General features: G+C 50.0%; 1 protein-coding gene across 3 annotated transcripts in view; it reads left to right on the top strand.

The window, feature by feature from the left end:
• LOC140355903 (ATP-dependent 6-phosphofructokinase, platelet type-like) overlaps window positions 1–16,227 on the top strand; it is a 45,530-nt gene extending 29,303 nt beyond the window's left edge. For all 3 annotated transcript variants that reach the window (XM_072440551.1, XM_072440550.1, XM_072440549.1), the window contains 6 exons: window positions 6,935–7,099; window positions 7,814–7,875; window positions 9,225–9,336; window positions 14,727–14,826; window positions 14,909–15,014; window positions 15,618–16,227. In XM_072440551.1, coding sequence (XP_072296652.1) covers window positions 6,935–7,099; window positions 7,814–7,875; window positions 9,225–9,336; window positions 14,727–14,826; window positions 14,909–15,014; window positions 15,618–15,774 — 702 coding nt within the window. In that variant the 3' untranslated portion in view covers window positions 15,775–16,227. The remainder of the gene's footprint in view (window positions 1–6,934; window positions 7,100–7,813; window positions 7,876–9,224; window positions 9,337–14,726; window positions 14,827–14,908; window positions 15,015–15,617) is intronic.
• The last annotated feature ends 3,572 nt before the right edge of the window (window positions 16,228–19,799 follow it).

Raw genomic sequence — 19,799 nt, 5'->3', positions numbered from 1 at the left:
CCATTGCAACGTGTTTTCATGGCGACGCGTTTCCATGGCGATGTGTTCCCATTGCAACGTGTTTTCATGGCCATGTGTTTCCATGGCGACGTGTTTTCATGGCCATGTGTTTCCATGGCGACGGGTTTCCATGGCGACGCGTTTCCATGGCGACGCGTTTCCATGGCGACGCGTTTCCATGACGACGCGTTTCCATGGCGACGTGTTTTCATGACGACGCGTTTCCATGGCGACGCGGCCCTCCGACCTGCTCTGCCGGTCGTAGCAGAGTTCCCGGAGACAAGTCGGCTCCAATTACCCGGAGCGCACCATCAGGCACCATCAGGCACCATCAGGCGCCATCAGGCACCATCAGGCACCATCAGGCACCATCAGGCACCATCAGGCACCATCAGGCACCATCAGGCACCATCAGGCACCATCAGGCACCATCAGGCGCCATCAGGCGCCACCTGCTCGTCTCCATGGAGATGGGAAACTTGAACGTCACACACTAGACGGGGCTATGACATCTCCATGGAGACGAGCAGGTTCCAGAGTGTAGAAGACGCATCGTTTGACATTTTAATTCCACTTTTCGGTGGTTTATGACTTATTTTCAAAAGAAGCTTTTGATCCAACATAATGTCATATTTTCTTATATTTCTAACGTGTTTTTACAAAGTGAGTTTCACTTGAACTGCTCGTTTACTGCCTCGTTATTCGTTTGATTCGCACTGACGTAGCTTAAGTGTGAAATAAACACGGTATTTATCATTTATTATTGGTTGTTTCCTTGAACGGTCAAAGAGCTTATCGCATGAACAGCTGCATGGTCTGTGCTTTTGTGGCATGTGCGGGACGAGGACGAGGAGGCGGAGCTTAATCTGAACTTAAAATATCACTCTATAAATATATAAATATGTACATAATATATAAAATATTATATATTTATACATTTATTTATATATATATTATGTCATGTTAGTAGTTTACACACTTGACCTTAAATAAATGTACTTATTAACTATATAAACTGTTCTTTTAACATCGAACAGTAAAACAGAGATTTGGACTTAGACCGAGACTTGAACAGGACTTGAACTGGACTTGAACAGGACTTGAACTGGACTTGAACTGGACTTGAACAGGACTTGAACAGGACTTGAACAGGACTTGAACTGGACTTGAACAGGACTTGAACAGGACTTGAACTGGACTTGGACTGGACTTGAACAGGACTTGAACTGGACTTGAACAGGACTTGAACTGGACTTGAACAGGACTTGAACAGGACTTGAACAGGACTTGAACTGGACTTGAACTGGACTTGAACAGGACTTGAACAGGACTTGAACTGGACTTGAACTGGACTTGAACTGGACTTGAACAGGACTTGAACAGGACTTGAACTGGACTTGAACTGGACTTGAACAGGACTTGAACTGGACTTGAACTGGACTTGGACTGGACTTGAACTGGACTTGAACTGGACTTGAACTGGACTTGAACAGGACTTGAACAGGACTTGAACTGGACTTGAACTGGACTTGAACTGGACTTGGACTGGACTTGAACAGGACTTGAACTGGACTTGAACAGGACTTGAACTGGACTTGAACTGGACTTGAACTGGACTTGAACTGGACTTGAACAGGACTTGAACAGGACTTGGACTGGACTTGGACTGGACTTGAACTGGACTTGAACAGGACTTGAACAGGACTTGAACAGGACTTGAACAGGACTTGAACAGGACTTGAACTGGACTTGAACTGGACTTGAACTGGACTTGAACAGGACTTGAACTGAACTTGAACAGGACTTGAACTGGACTTGAACAGGACTTGAGCTGGACTTGAACTGGACTTGAACTAGACTTGAACAGGACTTGAACAGGACTTGAACTGGACTTGAACTGGACTTGAACTGGACTTGAACAGGACTTGAACTGGACTTGAACTGGACTTGAACAGGACTTGAACAGGACTTGAACTGGACTTGAACAAGACTTGAACAGGACTTGAACAGGACTTGAACAGGACTTGAACAGGACTTGAACTGGACTTGAACTGGACTTGGACTGGACTTGGACTGGACTTGGACTGGACTTGAACAGGACTTGAACTGGACTTGAACAGGACTTGAACTGGACTTGAACAGGACTTGAACAGGACTTGAACAGGACTTGAACTGGACTTGAACTGGACTTGAACAGGACTTGAACAGGACTTGAACTGGACTTGAACTGGACTTGAACTGGACTTGAACAGGACTTGAACAGGACTTGAACAGGACTTGAACTGGACTTGAACAGGACTTGAACTGGACTTGAACTGGACTTGAACAGGACTTGAACTGGACTTGAACTGGACTTGAACTGGACTTGAACTGGACTTGAACAGGACTTGAACATGACTTGAACTGGACTTGAACAAGACTTGAACAGGACTTGAACAGGACTTGAACAGGACTTGAACTGGACTTGAACTGGACTTGAACTGGACTTGGACTGGACTTGGACTGGACTTGAACAGGACTTGAACTGGACTTGAGCAGGACTTGAGCTGGACTTGAACTGGACTTGAACTAGACTTGAACAGGACTTGAACAGGACTTGAACTGGACTTGAACTGGACTTGAACAGGACTTGAACTGGACTTGAACTGGACTTGAACTGGACTTGAACAGGACTTGAACAGGACTTGAACTGGACTTGAACAAGACTTGAACAGGATTTGAACAGGACTTGAACAGGACTTGAACTGGACTTGAACTGGACTTGAACTGGACTTGGACTGGACTTGGACTGGACTTGAACAGGACTTGAACAGGACTTGAACAGGACTTGAACTGGACTTGAACTGGACTTGAACTGGACTTGAACTGGACTTGAACTGGACTTGAACAGGACTTGAACAGGACTTGAACTGGACTTGAACAAGACTTGAACAGGACTTGAACAGGACTTGAACAGGACTTGAACTGGACTTGAACTGGACTTGAACTGGACTTGGACTGGACTTGGACTGGACTTGAACAGGACTTGAACTGGACTTGAACAGGACTTGAACTGGACTTGAACAGGACTTGAACAGGACTTGAACAGGACTTGAACTGGACTTGAACTGGACTTGAACTGGACTTGGACTGGACTTGGACTGGACTTGAACAGGACTTGAACTGGACTTGAACAGGACTTGAACTGGACTTGAACAGGACTTGAACTGGACTTGAACTGGACTTGAACAGGACTTGAACAGGACTTGAACTGGACTTGAACTGGACTTGAACTGGACTTGAACAGGACTTGAACAGGACTTGAACAGGACTTGAACTGGACTTGAACTGGACTTGAACAGGACTTGAACTGGACTTGAACTGGACTTGGACTGGACTTGAACAGGACTTGAACAGGACTTGAACAGGACTTGAACAAGACTTGAACAGGACTTGAACAGGACTTGAACAGGACTTGAACTGGACTTGAACTGGACTTGAACTGGACTTGGACTGGACTTGGACTGGACTTGAACAGGACTTGAACTGGACTTGAACAGGACTTGAACTGGACTTGAACAGGACTTGAACAGGACTTGAACAGGACTTGAACTGGACTTGAACTGGACTTGAACAGGACTTGAACAGGACTTGAACTGGACTTGAACTGGACTTGAACTGGACTTGAACAGGACTTGAACAGGACTTGAACAGGACTTGAACTGGACTTGAACTGGACTTGAACAGGACTTGAACTGGACTTGAACTGGACTTGAACAGGACTTGAACTGGACTTGAACTGGACTTGAACTGGACTTGAACTGGACTTGAACAGGACTTGAACAGGACTTGAACTGGACTTGAACAAGACTTGAACAGGACTTGAACAGGACTTGAACAGGACTTGAACTGGACTTGAACTGGACTCTAACTGGACTTGGACTGGACTTGGACTGGACTTGAAAAGACTTGAACTGGACTTGAGCAGGACTTGAGCTGGACTTGAACTGGACTTGAACTAGACTTGAACAGGACTTGAACAGGACTTGAACTGGACTTGAACTGGACTTGAACAGGACTTGAACTGGACTTGAACTGGACTTGAACTGGACTTGAACAGGACTTGAACAGGACTTGAACTGGACTTGAACAAGACTTGAACAGGATTTGAACAGGACTTGAACAGGACTTGAACTGGACTTGAACTGGACTTGAACTGGACTTGGACTGGACTTGGACTGGACTTGAACAGGACTTGAACAGGACTTGAACTGGACTTGAACAGGACTTGAACTGGACTTGAACAGGACTTGAACTGGACTTGAACAGGACTTGAACAGGACTTGAACAGGACTTGAAGTGGACTTGAACTGGACTTGGACTGGACTTGGACTGGACTTGAACAGGACTTGAACAGGACTTGAACAGGACTTGAACTGGACTTGAACTGGACTTGAAACGGACTTGAACTGGACTTGAACTGGACTTGAACAGGACTTGAACTGGACTTGAACTGGACTTGGACTGGACTTGAACAGGACTTGAACAGGACTTGAACTGGACTTGAACAGGACTTGAACAGGACTTGAACAGGACTTGAACTGGACTTGAACAGGACTTGAACTGGACTTGAACTGGACTTGAACTGGACTTGAACAGGACTTGAACAGGACTTGAACTGGACTTGAACAAGACTTGAACAGGACTTGAACAGGACTTGAACTGGACTTGAACAGGACTTGAACTGGACTTGAACAGGACTTGAGCTGGACTTGAACTGGACTTGAACTAGACTTGAACAGGACTTGAACAGGACTTGAACTGGACTTGAACTGGACTTGAACTGGACTTGAACAGGACTTGAACTGGACTTGAACTGGACTTGAACTGGACTTGAACAGGACTTGAACAGGACTTGAACTGGACTTGAACAAGACTTGAACAGGACTTGAACAGGACTTGAACAGGACTTGAACTGGACTTGAACTGGACTTGAACTGGACTTGGACTGGACTTGGACTGGACTTGAACAGGACTTGAACAGGACTTGAACTGGACTTGAACAGGACTTGAACTGGACTTGAACAGGACTTGAACTGGACTTGAACAGGACTTGAACAGGACTTGAACAGGACTTGAAGTGGACTTGAACTGGACTTGGACTGGACTTGGACTGGACTTGAACAAGACTTGAACAGGACTTGAACAGGACTTGAACTGGACTTGAACAGGACTTGAACTGGACTTGAACAGGACTTGAGCTGGACTTGAACTGGACTTGAACTAGACTTGAACAGGACTTGAACAGGACTTGAACTGGACTTGAACTGGACTTGAACTGGACTTGAACAGGACTTGAACTGGACTTGAACTGGACTTGAACTGGACTTGAACAGGACTTGAACAGGACTTGAACTGGACTTGAACAAGACTTGAACAGGACTTGAACAGGACTTGAACAGGACTTGAACTGGACTTGAACTGGACTTGAACTGGACTTGGACTGGACTTGAACAGGACTTGAACTGGACTTGAACAGGACTTGAACTGGACTTGAACAGGACTTGAACAGGACTTGAACAGGACTTGAAGTGGACTTGAACTGGAGTTGGACTGGACTTGGACTGGACTTGAACAGGACTTGAACAGGACTTGAACAGGACTTGAACTGGACTTGAACTGGACTTGAACAGGACTTGAACAGGACTTGAACTGGACTTGAACTGGACTTGAACTGGACTTGAACAGGACTTGAACAGGACTTGAACTGGACTTGAACTGGACTTGAACTGGACTTGAACTGGACTTGAACTGGACTTGAACAGGACTTGAACAGGACTTGAACAGGACTTGAACTGGACTTGAACTGGACTTGAACAGGACTTGAACTGGACTTGAACTGGACTTGAACAGGACTTGAACTGGACTTGAACTGGACTTGGACTGGACTTGAACAGGACTTGAACAGGACTTGAACTGGACTTGAACAGGACTTGAACTGGACTTGAACAGGACTTGAACAGGACTTGAACTGGACTTGAACAGGACTTGAACTGGACTTGAACAGGACTTGAACAGGACTTGAACAGGACTTGAGCTGGACTTGAACTGGACTTGAACTAGACTTGAACAGGACTTGAACAGGACTTGAACTGGACTTGAACTGGACTTGAACTGGACTTGAACAGGACTTGAACTGGACTTGAACTGGACTTGAACAGGACTTGAACAGGACTTGAACTGGACTTGAACAAGACTTGAACAGGACTTGAACAGGACTTGAACAGGACTTGAACTGGACTTGAACTGGACTTGAACTGGACTTGGACTGGACTTGGACTGGACTTGAACAGGACTTGAACAGGACTTGAACTGGACTTGAACAGGACTTGAACTGGACTTGAACAGGACTTGAACAGGACTTGAACAGGACTTGAAGTGGACTTGAAGTGGACTTGGACTGGACTTGGACTGGACTTGAACAAGACTTGAACAGGACTTGAACAGGACTTGAACTGGACTTGAACTGGACTTGAACTGGACTTGAACAGGACTTGAACAGGACTTGAACTGGACTTGAACTGGACTTGAACAGGACTTGAACAGGACTTGAACTGGACTTGAACTGGACTTGAACAGGACTTGAACTGGACTTGAACTGGACTTGAACAGGACTTGAACAGGACTTGAACTGGACTTGAACTGGACTTGAACAGGACTTGAACAGGACTTGAACTGGACTTCTTGACCCTCCTGCTCTGGTAAAACAGGATGTATACATTTAAGTTGGCATCTTGTATATTCGAGACTTCGATCGATAAAATAAGTGAAGAGTGTGATTGGCGGCTCGTCAGCTCGGGCTCCGCCCCTCGACCTCTGCCCTTTGACCTCCTGCTCTGTCGACGTCGAGCTCCTGCTGTTTCTTAATTCTCTTCACTCGTGTCCCTCGCCGCAGACGTGCGACCGCATCAAGCAGTCGGCGAGCGGGACCAAGCGTCGCGTCTTCATCATCGAGACCATGGGCGGCTACTGCGGTTACCTGGCAACGGTGGGCGGGCTGGCGGCCGGGGCCGACTCGGTCTACATCTACGAGGAGCCGTTCGACATCCGGGACCTGCAGGTGGGGGATTTCAACGCCCACGTGGACGCCGCTCTCAAAGAGGGCGAGCGCCAGACGATGAACGCTGCTGCTTCGTCGCTTTGGAGGTCGCTTAGACTCAGATTATGACCTTGAGAACGCACTGTACACGCCCTTAATTACCTAGTTACTAAGCCACGATTCAGGCTTAGTAACAAACCGTAATTACCTAGTTACTAAGCCACGATTCAGGCTTAGTAACAAACCGTAATTACCTCGTTACTAAGCCACGATTCAGGCTTAGTAACAAACCATAATTACCTCGTTACTAAGCCACGATTCGGGCTTAGTAACAACCCTTAATTACCTCGTTACTAAGCCACGATTCAGGCTTAGTAACAAACCTTAATCACACACTTAGAGTACAAACCTGCCTCCAGACGCCATTTGGATCTGGTTTAATTAGAAGTTTACGGTGTTAAATACTAAACGTCGGATGTTTGAAGTTCCGTGTAGAGGTTTGAGGAGCTGTAAAGTCGGTAAAATGCGCCGTGCAGTTGCTGATTCGATGACGCGTCACGAAGCCGATGGACTTGTCGACTGTAAAGCGAGTCGAGGGGCGGAGCCGCTGAGCAGAGAGTGTAACAGCTCCTCCCAGTGGTGATGCTGCGCAGCGCGAGCGAGGGATGCCGGCTAAAGGAGAGCGAGTTTGTGCTTCCCGGTTCACCTTTTCTTTTCTTCGTCTTGCGTTTTCAGGCGAATGTTGAGCATCTGACGGAGAAGATGAAGACGAGCATCCAGCGCGGCATCGTGCTCAGGTGAGACGCGGGCGAAGACGGCGGAAAGAGCGACCGCAGCGTCTTCGTTTGAACGCGTTTGCCAACGGCTCGTGATTAATCAGCGTTTTCATCCGGAGTCTCACGGCTATTTCTGTCTCATCCTGATTTATGTAGGACAGTGACTCTGCAGTGAGCGTCTGTGCAGTGAGCGTGTGCAGTGAGCGCGTGCAGTGAGCGTGCGCAGTGAGCGTGGGCAGTGAGCGTGCGCAGTGAGCGTGTGCGGTGAGCGTGTGCGGTGAGCGTGTGTGCAGTGAGCGTGTGCGGTGAGTGTGTGCGGTGAGCGTGTGCGGTGAGCGTGTGCGGTGAGCGTGTGCGGTGAGCGTGTGCGGTGAGCGTGTGCGGTGAGCGTGTGCGGTGAGCGTGTGTGCAGTGAGCGTGTGCGGTGAGCGTGTGCGGTGAGCGTGTGCGGTGAGCGTGTGCGGTGAGCGTGTGCGGTGAGCGTGTGCGGTGAGTGTGTGCGGTGAGCGTGTGCGGTGAGCGTGTGCGGTGAGCGTGTGCGGTGAGCGTGTGCGGTGAGCGTGTGCGGTGAGTGTGTGCGGTGAGCGTGTGCGGTGAGCGTGTGTGCAGTGAGCGTGTGCGGTGAGTGTGTGCGGTGAGCGTTTAGTGAGTGTGCAGAGTCACCCCATGTTGAGACGCCTCTGTGGAACCTTCGTCAGAGGAAACTCGCTTCAGTCTAAAGAACAGAATCATGACCTTTGACTTCCGGCTGCGTCTGTGACACTCGGACACCTGGGCTTTGTCGTCATGGAAATGTGATGGATTTACCTGGAATGTTTCGCAGTGGGGCATTAAAGCTATGATGCAGTGCATGTGTTCATACTGTGAGCGGGCTCGCCTCTCCGCAGACCTGCTCGTCACCTGCTTGTCTCTATGGCGATGGAAAACTTTAATGTCGTCCTGCGGAACATTCCAGGCAAAGCGAAAACATCTCCAAACATCTCCAAACATCTCCATGGAGACGGGCAAGTCGCTGGGCAGTCTTTTCCCCCGTAACACTTTGTAACACTTTTTGATATTGTTAAAATTAAGCACAATAATAAATAGTTTTGTTACCACGATTCATGCTTAGTAACAAACCTTAATTACCTAGTTACTAAGCCACGATTCATGCTTAGTAACAAACCTTAATTACCTAGTTACTAAGCCAATAAACTGCGTTAAGTCTTCATAAAGTGGTACATTTTTATGAGTAATCATAAGTAGAAGGAGATCACTGTTTGAATAATAGTTGACGAGGTAAATATTTAACATGGTCCATTACAAAATACTTTCAAAAGTACTTTCTACTTTCGTATTGTTCAGGCTCATGAAGTATTTGTGTTTGTCAGGAACGAGAACTGCAACGAGAACTTCACCACAGACTTCATGTACCAACTGTACAGCGAAGAGGGCCGAGGCGTGTTCGACTGCCGCAAGAACATCCTGGGACACATGCAGCAGGTACAAGTACTGCAAATACTGCAAATACTACTACTACTACTACTGCTACAGACGCAAGAACATCCTGGGACACATGCAGCAGGTACAAGTACTGCAAATACTGCAAATACTACTACTACTACTACTGCTACAGACGCTAGAACATCCTGGGACACATGCAGCAGGTACAAGTACTGCAAATACTGCAAATACTACTACTTCTACTACTGCTACAGACGCTAGAACATCCTGGGACACATGCAGCAGGTACAAGTACTGCAAATACTGCAGATACTACTACTTCTACTACTGCTACAGACGCTAGAACATCCTGGGACACATGCAGCAGGTACAAGTACTGCAAATACTGCAGATACTACTACTTCTACTACTGCTACAGACGCTAGAACATCCTGGGACACATGCAGCAGGTACAAGTACTGCAAATACTGCAGATACTACTACTTCTACTACTGCTACAGACGCTAGAACATCCTGGGACACATGCAGCAGGTACAAGTACTGCAAATACTGCAGATACTACTACTTCTACTACTGCTACAGACGCTAGAACATCCTGGGACACATGCAGCAGGTACAAGTACTGCAAATACTGCAGATACTACTACTTCTACTACTGCTACAGACGCTAGAACATCCTGGGACACATGCAGCAGGTACAAGTACTGCAAATACTACTGCAAATACTACAAGCACTGAAAACCTGAAACTGCTCTGAGCCGTTAACCCCGCCCCTAAGAGACGAGGGAGGGGAGTGACTTCACTTTAGGCAGTGCTCCACCCACACTTCAGAACTCCGCCCACACCTCAGAGCTCCACCCACACCTCAGAGCTCCGCCCATACTTCAGAGCTCCACCCACACTCCAGAGCTCCACCCACACTTCAGAGCTCCACCCACACTTCAGAACTCCGCCCACACCTCAGTGCTCCACCCACACTCCAGAGCTCCACCCACACTCCAGAGCTCCACCCACACTTCAGAGCTCCACCCACACTCCATAGCTCCACCCACACTTCAGGACTCCGCCCACACCTCAGAGCTCCACCCACACCTCAGAGCTCCGCCCATACTTCAGAGCTCCACCCACACTCCAGAGCTCCACCCACACTTCAGAGCTCCACCCACACTCCAGAGCCCCACCCACACTTCAGAACTCCGCCCACACCTCAGTGCTCCACCCACACTCCAGAGCTCCACCCACACTCCAGAGCTCCACCCACACTCCAGAGCTCCACCCACACTTCAGAACTCCGCCCACACCTCAGTGCTCCACCCACACTCCAGAGCTCCACCCACACTTCAGAACTCCGCCCACACCTCAGAGCTCCACCCACACCTCAGAGCTCCGCCCATACTTCAGAGCTCCACCCACACTCCAGAGCTCCACCCACACTTCAGAGCTCCACCCACACTCCAGAGCTCCACCCACACTCCAGAGCTCCACCCACACTCCAGAGCTCCACCCACACCTCAGAGCTCCGCCCACACTCCAGAGCTCCACCCACACTTCAGAGCTCCGCCCACACTCATTTATTTATTTATCATTTATCATCATAAGGCGCTGGTACAGCTGGCAGCCCGGTGTAAACGCTCTCTCTTTTTTTTCTCACACTTATTGTGCTTTATCTCCTATATTTTGTAAATATAGTTAGTATATTTTTTCTATTTTACTGCACGATAGGGACACGCGCTGGAATAGTTTTTTATTCAACTGTTTTTGACTTTTTTCGGCTGGATTTGAGCGTTTTTCCTTATGTTGTTGTGATGTGAGCTAGCTCCGAGCGAGCCCCCCCCCGCGCCCTCCGGCCGCCGCTAAAGTACGGCGTGTCGTCGGTACACGTTTATATACACGTTTATATGAAAGAGGAACTTCACGAACGATCGGGACACGCACTGGAATCGCTTTAAATTAACTTGTTTTGACTTTGTTCGGCTGGATTGAGTGTTTTCGTTGTGTCGTTGCGATGTGTCTTGGCTCTGAGTCCCCCGGCTCCGGCCCCGCCCCCCGGCTCCGGCCCCGCCCCCCGGCCGGCGCCGTACCGCGTTTACACAAAGGAGGAACTAATGAAACTGCGGAGAACAGTCGTCTTACCCGGAGATCGTCACGTTATCCCGGCGGACATCCTAAGGAAAACGCAACGAGGCAGACGGGCTGGACGTAAACTCCGAGAGAAGAGAGGAGGAAACAGGAAGTCGGTTCTCGCCGTAGTCATGGGTAACGTGAGGTCCCTTCAAAATAAAATGACGGAAATAGCGAGCCTCATGCGGTCCCAGAGGATTTATAGGGACAGCAGCGTCTTGATTTTCACAGAGACCTGGTTAACAGCAGAAATGCCAGACTCTATTGTAGGTTTGGACAATTTTCATCTGCTGCGGGCGGACAGAACGAGAGAATCCGGGAAGAAAAGAGGTGGAGGTCTGGCGGTGTATGTGAACACGAGCTGGTCCAAACCCGAACACTGCACAGTGAGGGAGCAGCTATGTAACAAGGATATTGAACCATTGGCTATTGGCATGAGGCCATATTATCTGCCCCGGGAGTTCTCACATGTGATTTTGATCGCAGTCTATGTGGCCCCGTCTGCCAATGCTGAAGATGCTTGTGAAGCACTGCTCTCCTGCACTTGTAGGCTGCAAACACAGCATCCACAGGCTCTCTTCCTCATCTCTGGTGACTTTAACCACGCTTCTCCCTCTTCTGTTCTACCAACATACACCCAGTATGTTACCTGCCCCACCAGAGACAATAGAACATTGCACTTGTTTTTTGCCAACACCAAGGAGGCTTATTCCTCTTCCCCCCTCCCTCCCCTGGGCAGCTCGGACCACAACCTTGTACATCTGAGGCCTGTGTATGAACCCATCGTGCGCAGGCAGCCTGTGGTGTCCCGTGAGGTGAGGATGTGGTCTGCTGAGAGCGAGGAGGCTCTGAGGGACTGCTTCAGCACCACTGTCTGGACTGAGCTTTATGACCCACATGGGGAGGACATCAACACCATCACAGAGTGCATCACGGACTACATCAACTTCTGTTTTGAGAACATTGTTCCCTCCCGGACGGTGCGGTGTTTTCCAAACAACAAGCCATGGATTAACTGTGAACTGAAGGCTCTGCTGAAGGAGAAGAAGAGAGCCTTCAGGTCAGGGAACAAGGAGGAGCTGAGGACTGTGCAGAAGGAGCTGAGGAGGAAGATCAGGCAGGCTGAGGCCGGCTACAAGAGGAGGATGGAGGAGCAGCTGCAGCAAAAGAACATTCAGGGAGTGTGGAGAAGCCTGAAAACCATCTCGGGCTTCAAAATCCCCCCTGCCCAGACAGAGGGGGATCTACAGTGGGTGAATGATTTAAATGCTCACTTCTTGAGGTTTGATCGGTCACCCGCCCCTCCCCCTGCACAGCTGCATGCTCCCTCTTCCACAGCTGGACAATGCCCTGCATCTGTTCCTCTTCGCTTATCTGCCCCGGACCATCAGCTCCCCACTTCGCCTGGACTCACCCATCCCCCCTGCACACGGTCCCCCTGCCATCCACTGACTGTCACAGCAGCACAGGTGAGGAGTGAGCTGAAGAGGATTAAAGTGAGGAAGGCAGCAGGACCTGACGGCATCAGCCCCAGGCTCCTTAAGTCCTGCGCAGATGAACTGTGTGGAGTTATGGAGCATGTCTTCAACATGAGCCTGAAGCTGAGGGTGGTACCACAGGTCTGGAAGACCTCCTGTCTGGTACCTGTGCCTAAGACACCGCTTCCAAAAGACCTCAACAGCTTCAGGCCGGTGGCTCTCACGTCCCACCTGATGAAGACACTGGAGCGGCTGGTCCTGGACCACCTCCGCGCCACCGTGAGCTCAGCCATGGACCCGCTGCAGTTTGCATATCGGTCTGGCATCGGAGTGGAGGACGCCGTCATCTCCCTGCTGCACCGCTCTCTCTCTCACCTGGAAAAGCCTGGCAGCTCTGTGAGGATTCTGTTCTTCGATCTTTCCAGCCCCTTCAACAACATCAGCTCCTGAGGGACAAGCTGGAGACGGCTGGTGTGGAGTATGACCTGGCAGAGTGGATCCTGGACTACCTCACAGACCGACCCCAGTTTGTGAGAGCCCGGAACTGTGTGTCTGACACTCGGACCTGCAGTGTGGGGGCGCCCCAGGGCACTGTCCTCGCGCCCTTTCTCTTCACCCTTTACACTGCAGACTTCAGACATGACACGGACAGCTGTGTCCTGCAGAAGTTCTCTGACGACTCTGCCATCATCGGACTCATCACGGACGACGATGACGCGGAGTACAGAGGACTGGCGCAGGACTTTGTGGATTGGTGTCAGCGGAACCACCTCCTCATCAACGCGGGGAAGACCAAGGAGATGGTGGTGGATTTCCGCAGACGCCACCCCACTGCCCCCTCACCAGTGAACATCCAGGGACGGGACATTGAGAGAGTGACTCATACAAGTACCTGGTGTTCATCTGAACCACAAACTGGACTGGACTCATAACACAGACGCACTGTACAGGAAGAGCCAGAGTTGGCTCTACCTCCTGAGGACTCAGGACTTTTGGAGTGACAGGGCCACTCCTGACAGGGCCACTCCTGAAGACCTTCTACGACTCTGTGGTGGCATCAGCTCCTGTAGGTGTGGTCATCACAGAGAGGGAGAGGAAGAAGCTGGACAGAGTCATCAAGAAGTCCAGCTCCGTCCTGGACTGTCCTCTGGACTCGGTGCAGGAGGTGGGGGACAGAAGGGTCCTGGTTAGATTCACATCTATGCTGGACCATGAGTGTCGCCCCCTGCAGGACACTCTGTCCCCTGCAGGACACTCTGTCCGCTCTGGAGAGCAGCTTCAGTGAGAGACTGATCCACCCTCGATGTGCGAAGGAAAGGTTCCGTAGGTCTTTCCTTCCTGCTGCTGTCAGACTTTATAACAAAAACTGTTAGTACTGAACACTCGCAATACTGACCTAACCTAATACTGATGTGCAATTCTGTCATATGTGCAATTGCTGTTGGAACTCATGTGCAATTACTGTGCAATTACTGTGAAATTCATGTGCAATCTATGTGCTGTCGTGACACATATTCATGTGCAATTACTGTCGTGATCACATGCAATGGTATTTGTTTATTTATTTATTTATTTGTCTATGGGAGTTTTTATTTATTTATAGGAGATCTTCTACTGAGAGTGTTTTTCAGACTTCCTATAAGTGATCTGTTCTTCTGGATCTACCTCTGTATCTACCTGCGTTGCACCAAAGAAATTTCCCCATGTGGGACAATAAAGGAATATCTTATCTTACTCCAGAGCTCCACCCACACTCCAGAGCTCCACCCACACCTCAGAGCTCCGCCCACACTCCCTCACAAACAGTGCTGATGCTGTGTGTGTCCACAGGGCGGCGCTCCGTCTCCGTTTGACCGAAACTTCAGCACCAAAATCGCTGCTAAGGCCATGCAGTGGATCACACGCAGCCTGAAGGAGTCGTACAAAGGAGGTGTGTCAGATGCCCTCCCCCTGTGTCAGATGCCCTCCCCGTGTGTGTCAGATGCCCTCTTAGCGTGTTCTGTGTGTTTCAGGTCGCGTGTTTGCCAACTCGGAGGACACGGCGTGTCTTCTGGGCATGCGGCGCAGAGCTCTGGTGTTCCAGCCTCTGTCTCACCTCCAGGAGGAAACCGACTTTGTGTAAGAAACGTCTCACAGACATACAGGAAGTGACATCACACCAGGGACACTCGTACAGGAAGTGACATCACACCAGGGACACTCGTACAGGAAGTGACATCACACTAGGGACACTCATACAGGAAGTGACATCACACCAGGGACACTCGTACAGGAAGTGACATCACACTAGGGACACTCGTACAGGAAGTGACATCACACCAGGGACACTCGTACAGGAAGTGACATCACACTAGGGACACTCATACAGGAAGTGACATCACACCAGGGACACTCGTACAGGAAGTGACATCACACCAGGGACACTCGTACAGGAAGTGACATCACACCAGGGACACTCGTACAGGAAGTGACATCACACCAGGGACACTCGTACAGGAAGTGACATCACACCAGGGACACTCATACAGGAAGTGACATCACACCAGGGACACTCATACAGGAAGTGACATCACACCAGTGCTTTTCTGTGATTATGTTTATAATTTTTTGCTAAATTCTAAACATATTTATCTCTCTCTCTCTCTCTCTCTCTCTCTCTCTCTCTCTCTCTCTCTCTCTCTCTCTCTCTCTCTCTCTCTCTCTCTCTCCCTCTTTCCACAGTCATCGAATCCCCAAAGAGCAGTGGTGGCTGAAGCTCCGCCCCCTGATGAAGATTTTAGCCAAATACAAGACGAGTTACGACGTCTCCGACTCTGGGCAGCTGGAGCACGTGAGCCGCGTCCGGCCCGAAGAGAGCCACACCTCCGCCGCCATCTAGAGCCAATCACTGCCCCCTGCTGGATCTGACCCGCCCCACAACCATATCTCTGAGGCTTTGGACCAGGCTTACCCAAACACTCCGATCCCCTCTGATGCCCCCTTATGCCCTCTGATGCCCCCTTATGCCCTCTGATCCCTTCTGTTGCCCCCTTATGCCCTCTGATGCCCCCTAATGCCCCTGATGCCCCCTTATGCCCTCTGATGCCCTCTAATGCCCCTCCGATGCCCCCTTATGCCCTCTGATGCCCCCTTATGCCCTCTGATGCCCCTGATGCCCTCTGATGCCCCTGATGCCCCTGATGCCCTCTGATGCCCCCTTATGCCCTCTGATGCCCCTCTGATGCCCCCCTGATGCCCTCTGATGCCCCCTTATGCCCTCTGATGCCCCCTGATGCCCCTCTGATGCCCTCTGATGCCCCCTTATGCCCTCTGATCCCTTCTGATGCCCCCTTATGCCCTCTGATCCCCTCTGATGCCCCCTTATGCCCTCTGATGCCCCCTTATGCCCTCTGATCCCTTCTGTTGCCCCCTTATGCCCTCTGATGCCCCCTAATGCCCCTGATGCCCTCTAATGCCCCTCCGATGCCCCCTTATGCCCTCTGATGCCCCTGATGCCCTCTGATGCCCCTGATGCCCTCTGATGCCCCCTTATGCCCTCTGATGCCCCCTGATGCCCCTCTGATGCCCTCTGATGCCCCCTTATGCCCTCTGATCCCTTCTGATGCCCCCTTATGCCCTCTGATCCCCTCCGATGCCCCCTTATGCCCTCTGATGCCCCCTTATGCCCTCTGATGCCCCTGATGCCCTCTGATGCCCCTGATGCCCTCTGATGCCCTCTGATGCCCCCCTGATGCCCTCTGATGCCCCCTTATGCCCTCTGATGCCCTCTGATGCCCCCTTATGCCCTCTGATCCCTTCTGATGCCCCCTTATGCCCTCTGATCCCCTCTGATGCCCCCTTATGCCCTCTGATGCCCCTCTGATGCCCCCTTATGCCCTCTGATGCCCTCTGATGCCCCCCTGATGCCCCCTTATGCCCTCTGATGCCCCTCTGATGCCCCCTTATGCCCTCTGATGCCCCCTGATGCCCCTCTGATGCCCTCTGATGCCCCCTTATGCCCTCTGATCCCCCCTGATGCCCCTCTGATACCCTTCTGATGCCCTCTGATGCCCCCTGATGCCCTCTGATGCCTTCTGCCTCGTCCATCTCGCTTGTGTCTCGCTGAGTTGTTTTAATTGTAGCTTCTTGAGTTTGTGACGCGAGCAGCAGCTCCTCCACCACAAGAGGGCGCCACACCACATGTGATCCATGTTCAGAGAAAGCGCAGAATATTTCAAATGAGAGAAAATAATCACAAGAGTTTAATTCCTTTTAATGATTCAATTAAAATGCAAAAGGATGTGTTTAATGAGACGCTTCACCTGCAAAGTATTTTTATTAAAATAGAGATTTATGAAAATGCATATAATATAAAACAAAAATTACTAAATATTGTTGAAATTTGTCAAGTAGATAATTTTTATTTCACTAAAATTACACACGTGTTTATGATTTTAATGCCGTTAAGAACTAATTTCCTAACGATTGATGACATTTCAGACATAACGACATAACGAGCTGCTGCTTCGTTCATCGACTGAAACGTGTTTGTCGTTCTGAGTTTTGAACGTGACTCTAATGTTTGTAACGCTCGATGTGACGCTTCAGTGTCTTTCAGCCACAACAGCCTCGAATCCACTTTAACCAGGAGCAAACCTCAAACTGCCAATATCTAATCCGTACACGCGTTCGCACCTCCGGGACAGTAGCAACCGAGTCACGAACAGCACCTCTACTACACACGATATCCAGGACATATGAGGCCAAAATGACAAAACCCTGCGTCTGTCAGGACATCGCTCTGTTGTCAGACCAGAGCTTTGTCGTGAGCCTTAGTTTTGCCGTTATCGTCTAAAGAATCACAGGATTCGTAGCTCATTCTGCTGTAGAAAAGACACAGTTGTGGTGGTTTATATTATATCGCGTGCCCCTTTCAAAATGGCCGCTATGGGGGAAGTCCCGGATGTGTGACGTCACCGCGAACGCATGTATAATCAATATCTCATGAATAATCAATATCTGATCGATAATCATCACTTTTTCAGGGAGCTCTGGATTGTAAAAGCTTTTCTCTGTTGTGTTTGTGTCACGATCGATGTGTGTGCGACATTCAGTCATTTGTGTCATTTACAGACGCAATATTTCAACGTAGCTCTATAAAGGGATATTATTATGATTATTGTTGTTATTATCCACTCTGGAAGCTTCTGTCAGTCAAAGCGATGATTGTGGATTTGATTTCTGGCGCTCACATTAAAACTGACACGAAGAGGCGGAGTCTGCTGTCGTTATTTGGCCCGAAAAGTGCTTGAAAGTGACACTAAACGGTGTGAGGTCACTTCCTGTACGAGTGTCCCTGGTGCGATGTCACTTCCTGTACGAGTGTCCCTGGTGCGATGTCACTTCCTGTACGAGTGTCCTTGGTGTGATGTCACTTCCTGTACGAGTGTCCCTGGTGTGATGTCACTTTCTGTATGAGTGTCCCTGGTGCGATGTTATGTCACTTCCTGTACGAGCGTCCCTGGTGCGATGTCACTTCCTGTACGAGCGTCCCTGGTGCGATGTCACTTCCTGTACGAGTGTCCCTGGTGTGATGTCACTTCCTGTACGAGTGTCCCTGGTGTGATGTCACTTCCTGTACGAGTGTCCCTGGTGTGATGTCACTTCCTGTACGAGTGTCCCTGGTGTGATGTCACTTCCTGTATGAGCGACCCTGGTGTGATGTCACTTCCTGTATGAGCGACCCTGGTGTGATGTCACTTCCTGTACGAGTGTCCCTGGTGTGATGTCACTTCCTGTACGAGCGACCCTGGTGTGATGTCACTTCCTGTACGAGTGTCCCTTGTGCGATGTCACTTCCTGTACGAGTGTCCCTGGTGCGATGTCACTTCCTGTACGAGTGTCCCTTGTGCGATGTCACTTCCTGTACGAGTGTCCCTGGTGCGATGTCACTTCCTGTACGAGTGTCCCTTGTGCGATGTCACTTCCTGTACGAGCGTCCCTGGTGCGATGTCACTTCCTGTACGAGCGACCCTGGTGTGATGTCACTTCCTGTACGAGTGTCCCTGGTGTGATGTCACTTCCTGTACGAGTGTCCCTGGTGTGATGTCACTTCCTGTACGAGTGTCCCTTGTGCGATGTCACTTCCTGTACGAGTGTCCCTGGTGCGATGTCACTTCCTGTACGAGTGTCCCTTGTGCGATGTCACTTCCTGTACGAGTGTCCCTGGTGCGATGTCACTTCCTGTACGAGTGTCCCTGGTGCGATGTCACTTCCTGTACGAGTGTCCCTGGTGCAATGTCACTTCCTGTACGAGTGTCCCTGGTGCGATGTCACTTCCTGTACGAGTGTCCCTGGTGCGATGTCACTTCCTGTACGAGTGTCCCTGGTGCGATGTCACTTCCTGTACGAGTGTCCCTGGTGCGATGTCACTTCCTGTACGAGCGACCCTGGTGTGATGTCACTTCCTGTACGAGTGTCCCTGGTGCGATGTCACTTCCTGTACGAGTGTCCCTGGTGCGATGTCACTTCCTGTACGAGCGTCCCTGGTGCGATGTCACTTCCTGTACGAGCGTCCCTGGTGCGATGTCACTTCCTGTACGAGCGTCCCTTGTGCGATGTCACTTCCTGTACGAGTGTCCCTGGTGCGATGTCACTTCCTGTACGAGTGTCCCTGGTGCGATGTCACTTCCTGTACGAGTGTCCCTGGTGCGATGTCACTTCCTGTACGAGTGTCCCTGGTGCGATGTCACTTCCACTTCCGTCTGACCGATAACGACTGTGTTCAATAACGAGGCTTTTGGATGATTGTGTTTTATCACTTATTAAATCACACGACTTTAACTTCACGACAACACAAGCGCCACTAAACCTGCCTCATGTTCAATGAATGAGATCAAACCATATATTCCGGGTTCGATTTAT

Source organism: Eucyclogobius newberryi, unplaced genomic scaffold (genome assembly GCF_026437365.1).
Source record: "Eucyclogobius newberryi isolate DKJ021-1_F unplaced genomic scaffold, fEucNew1.0.hap1 SCAF_12, whole genome shotgun sequence".
NCBI lineage: Eukaryota > Metazoa > Chordata > Actinopteri > Gobiiformes > Gobiidae > Eucyclogobius > Eucyclogobius newberryi.
The sequence above is the reverse complement of the archived record's forward strand: the minus strand, read 5'-3'. Positions and strand labels throughout refer to the sequence as shown.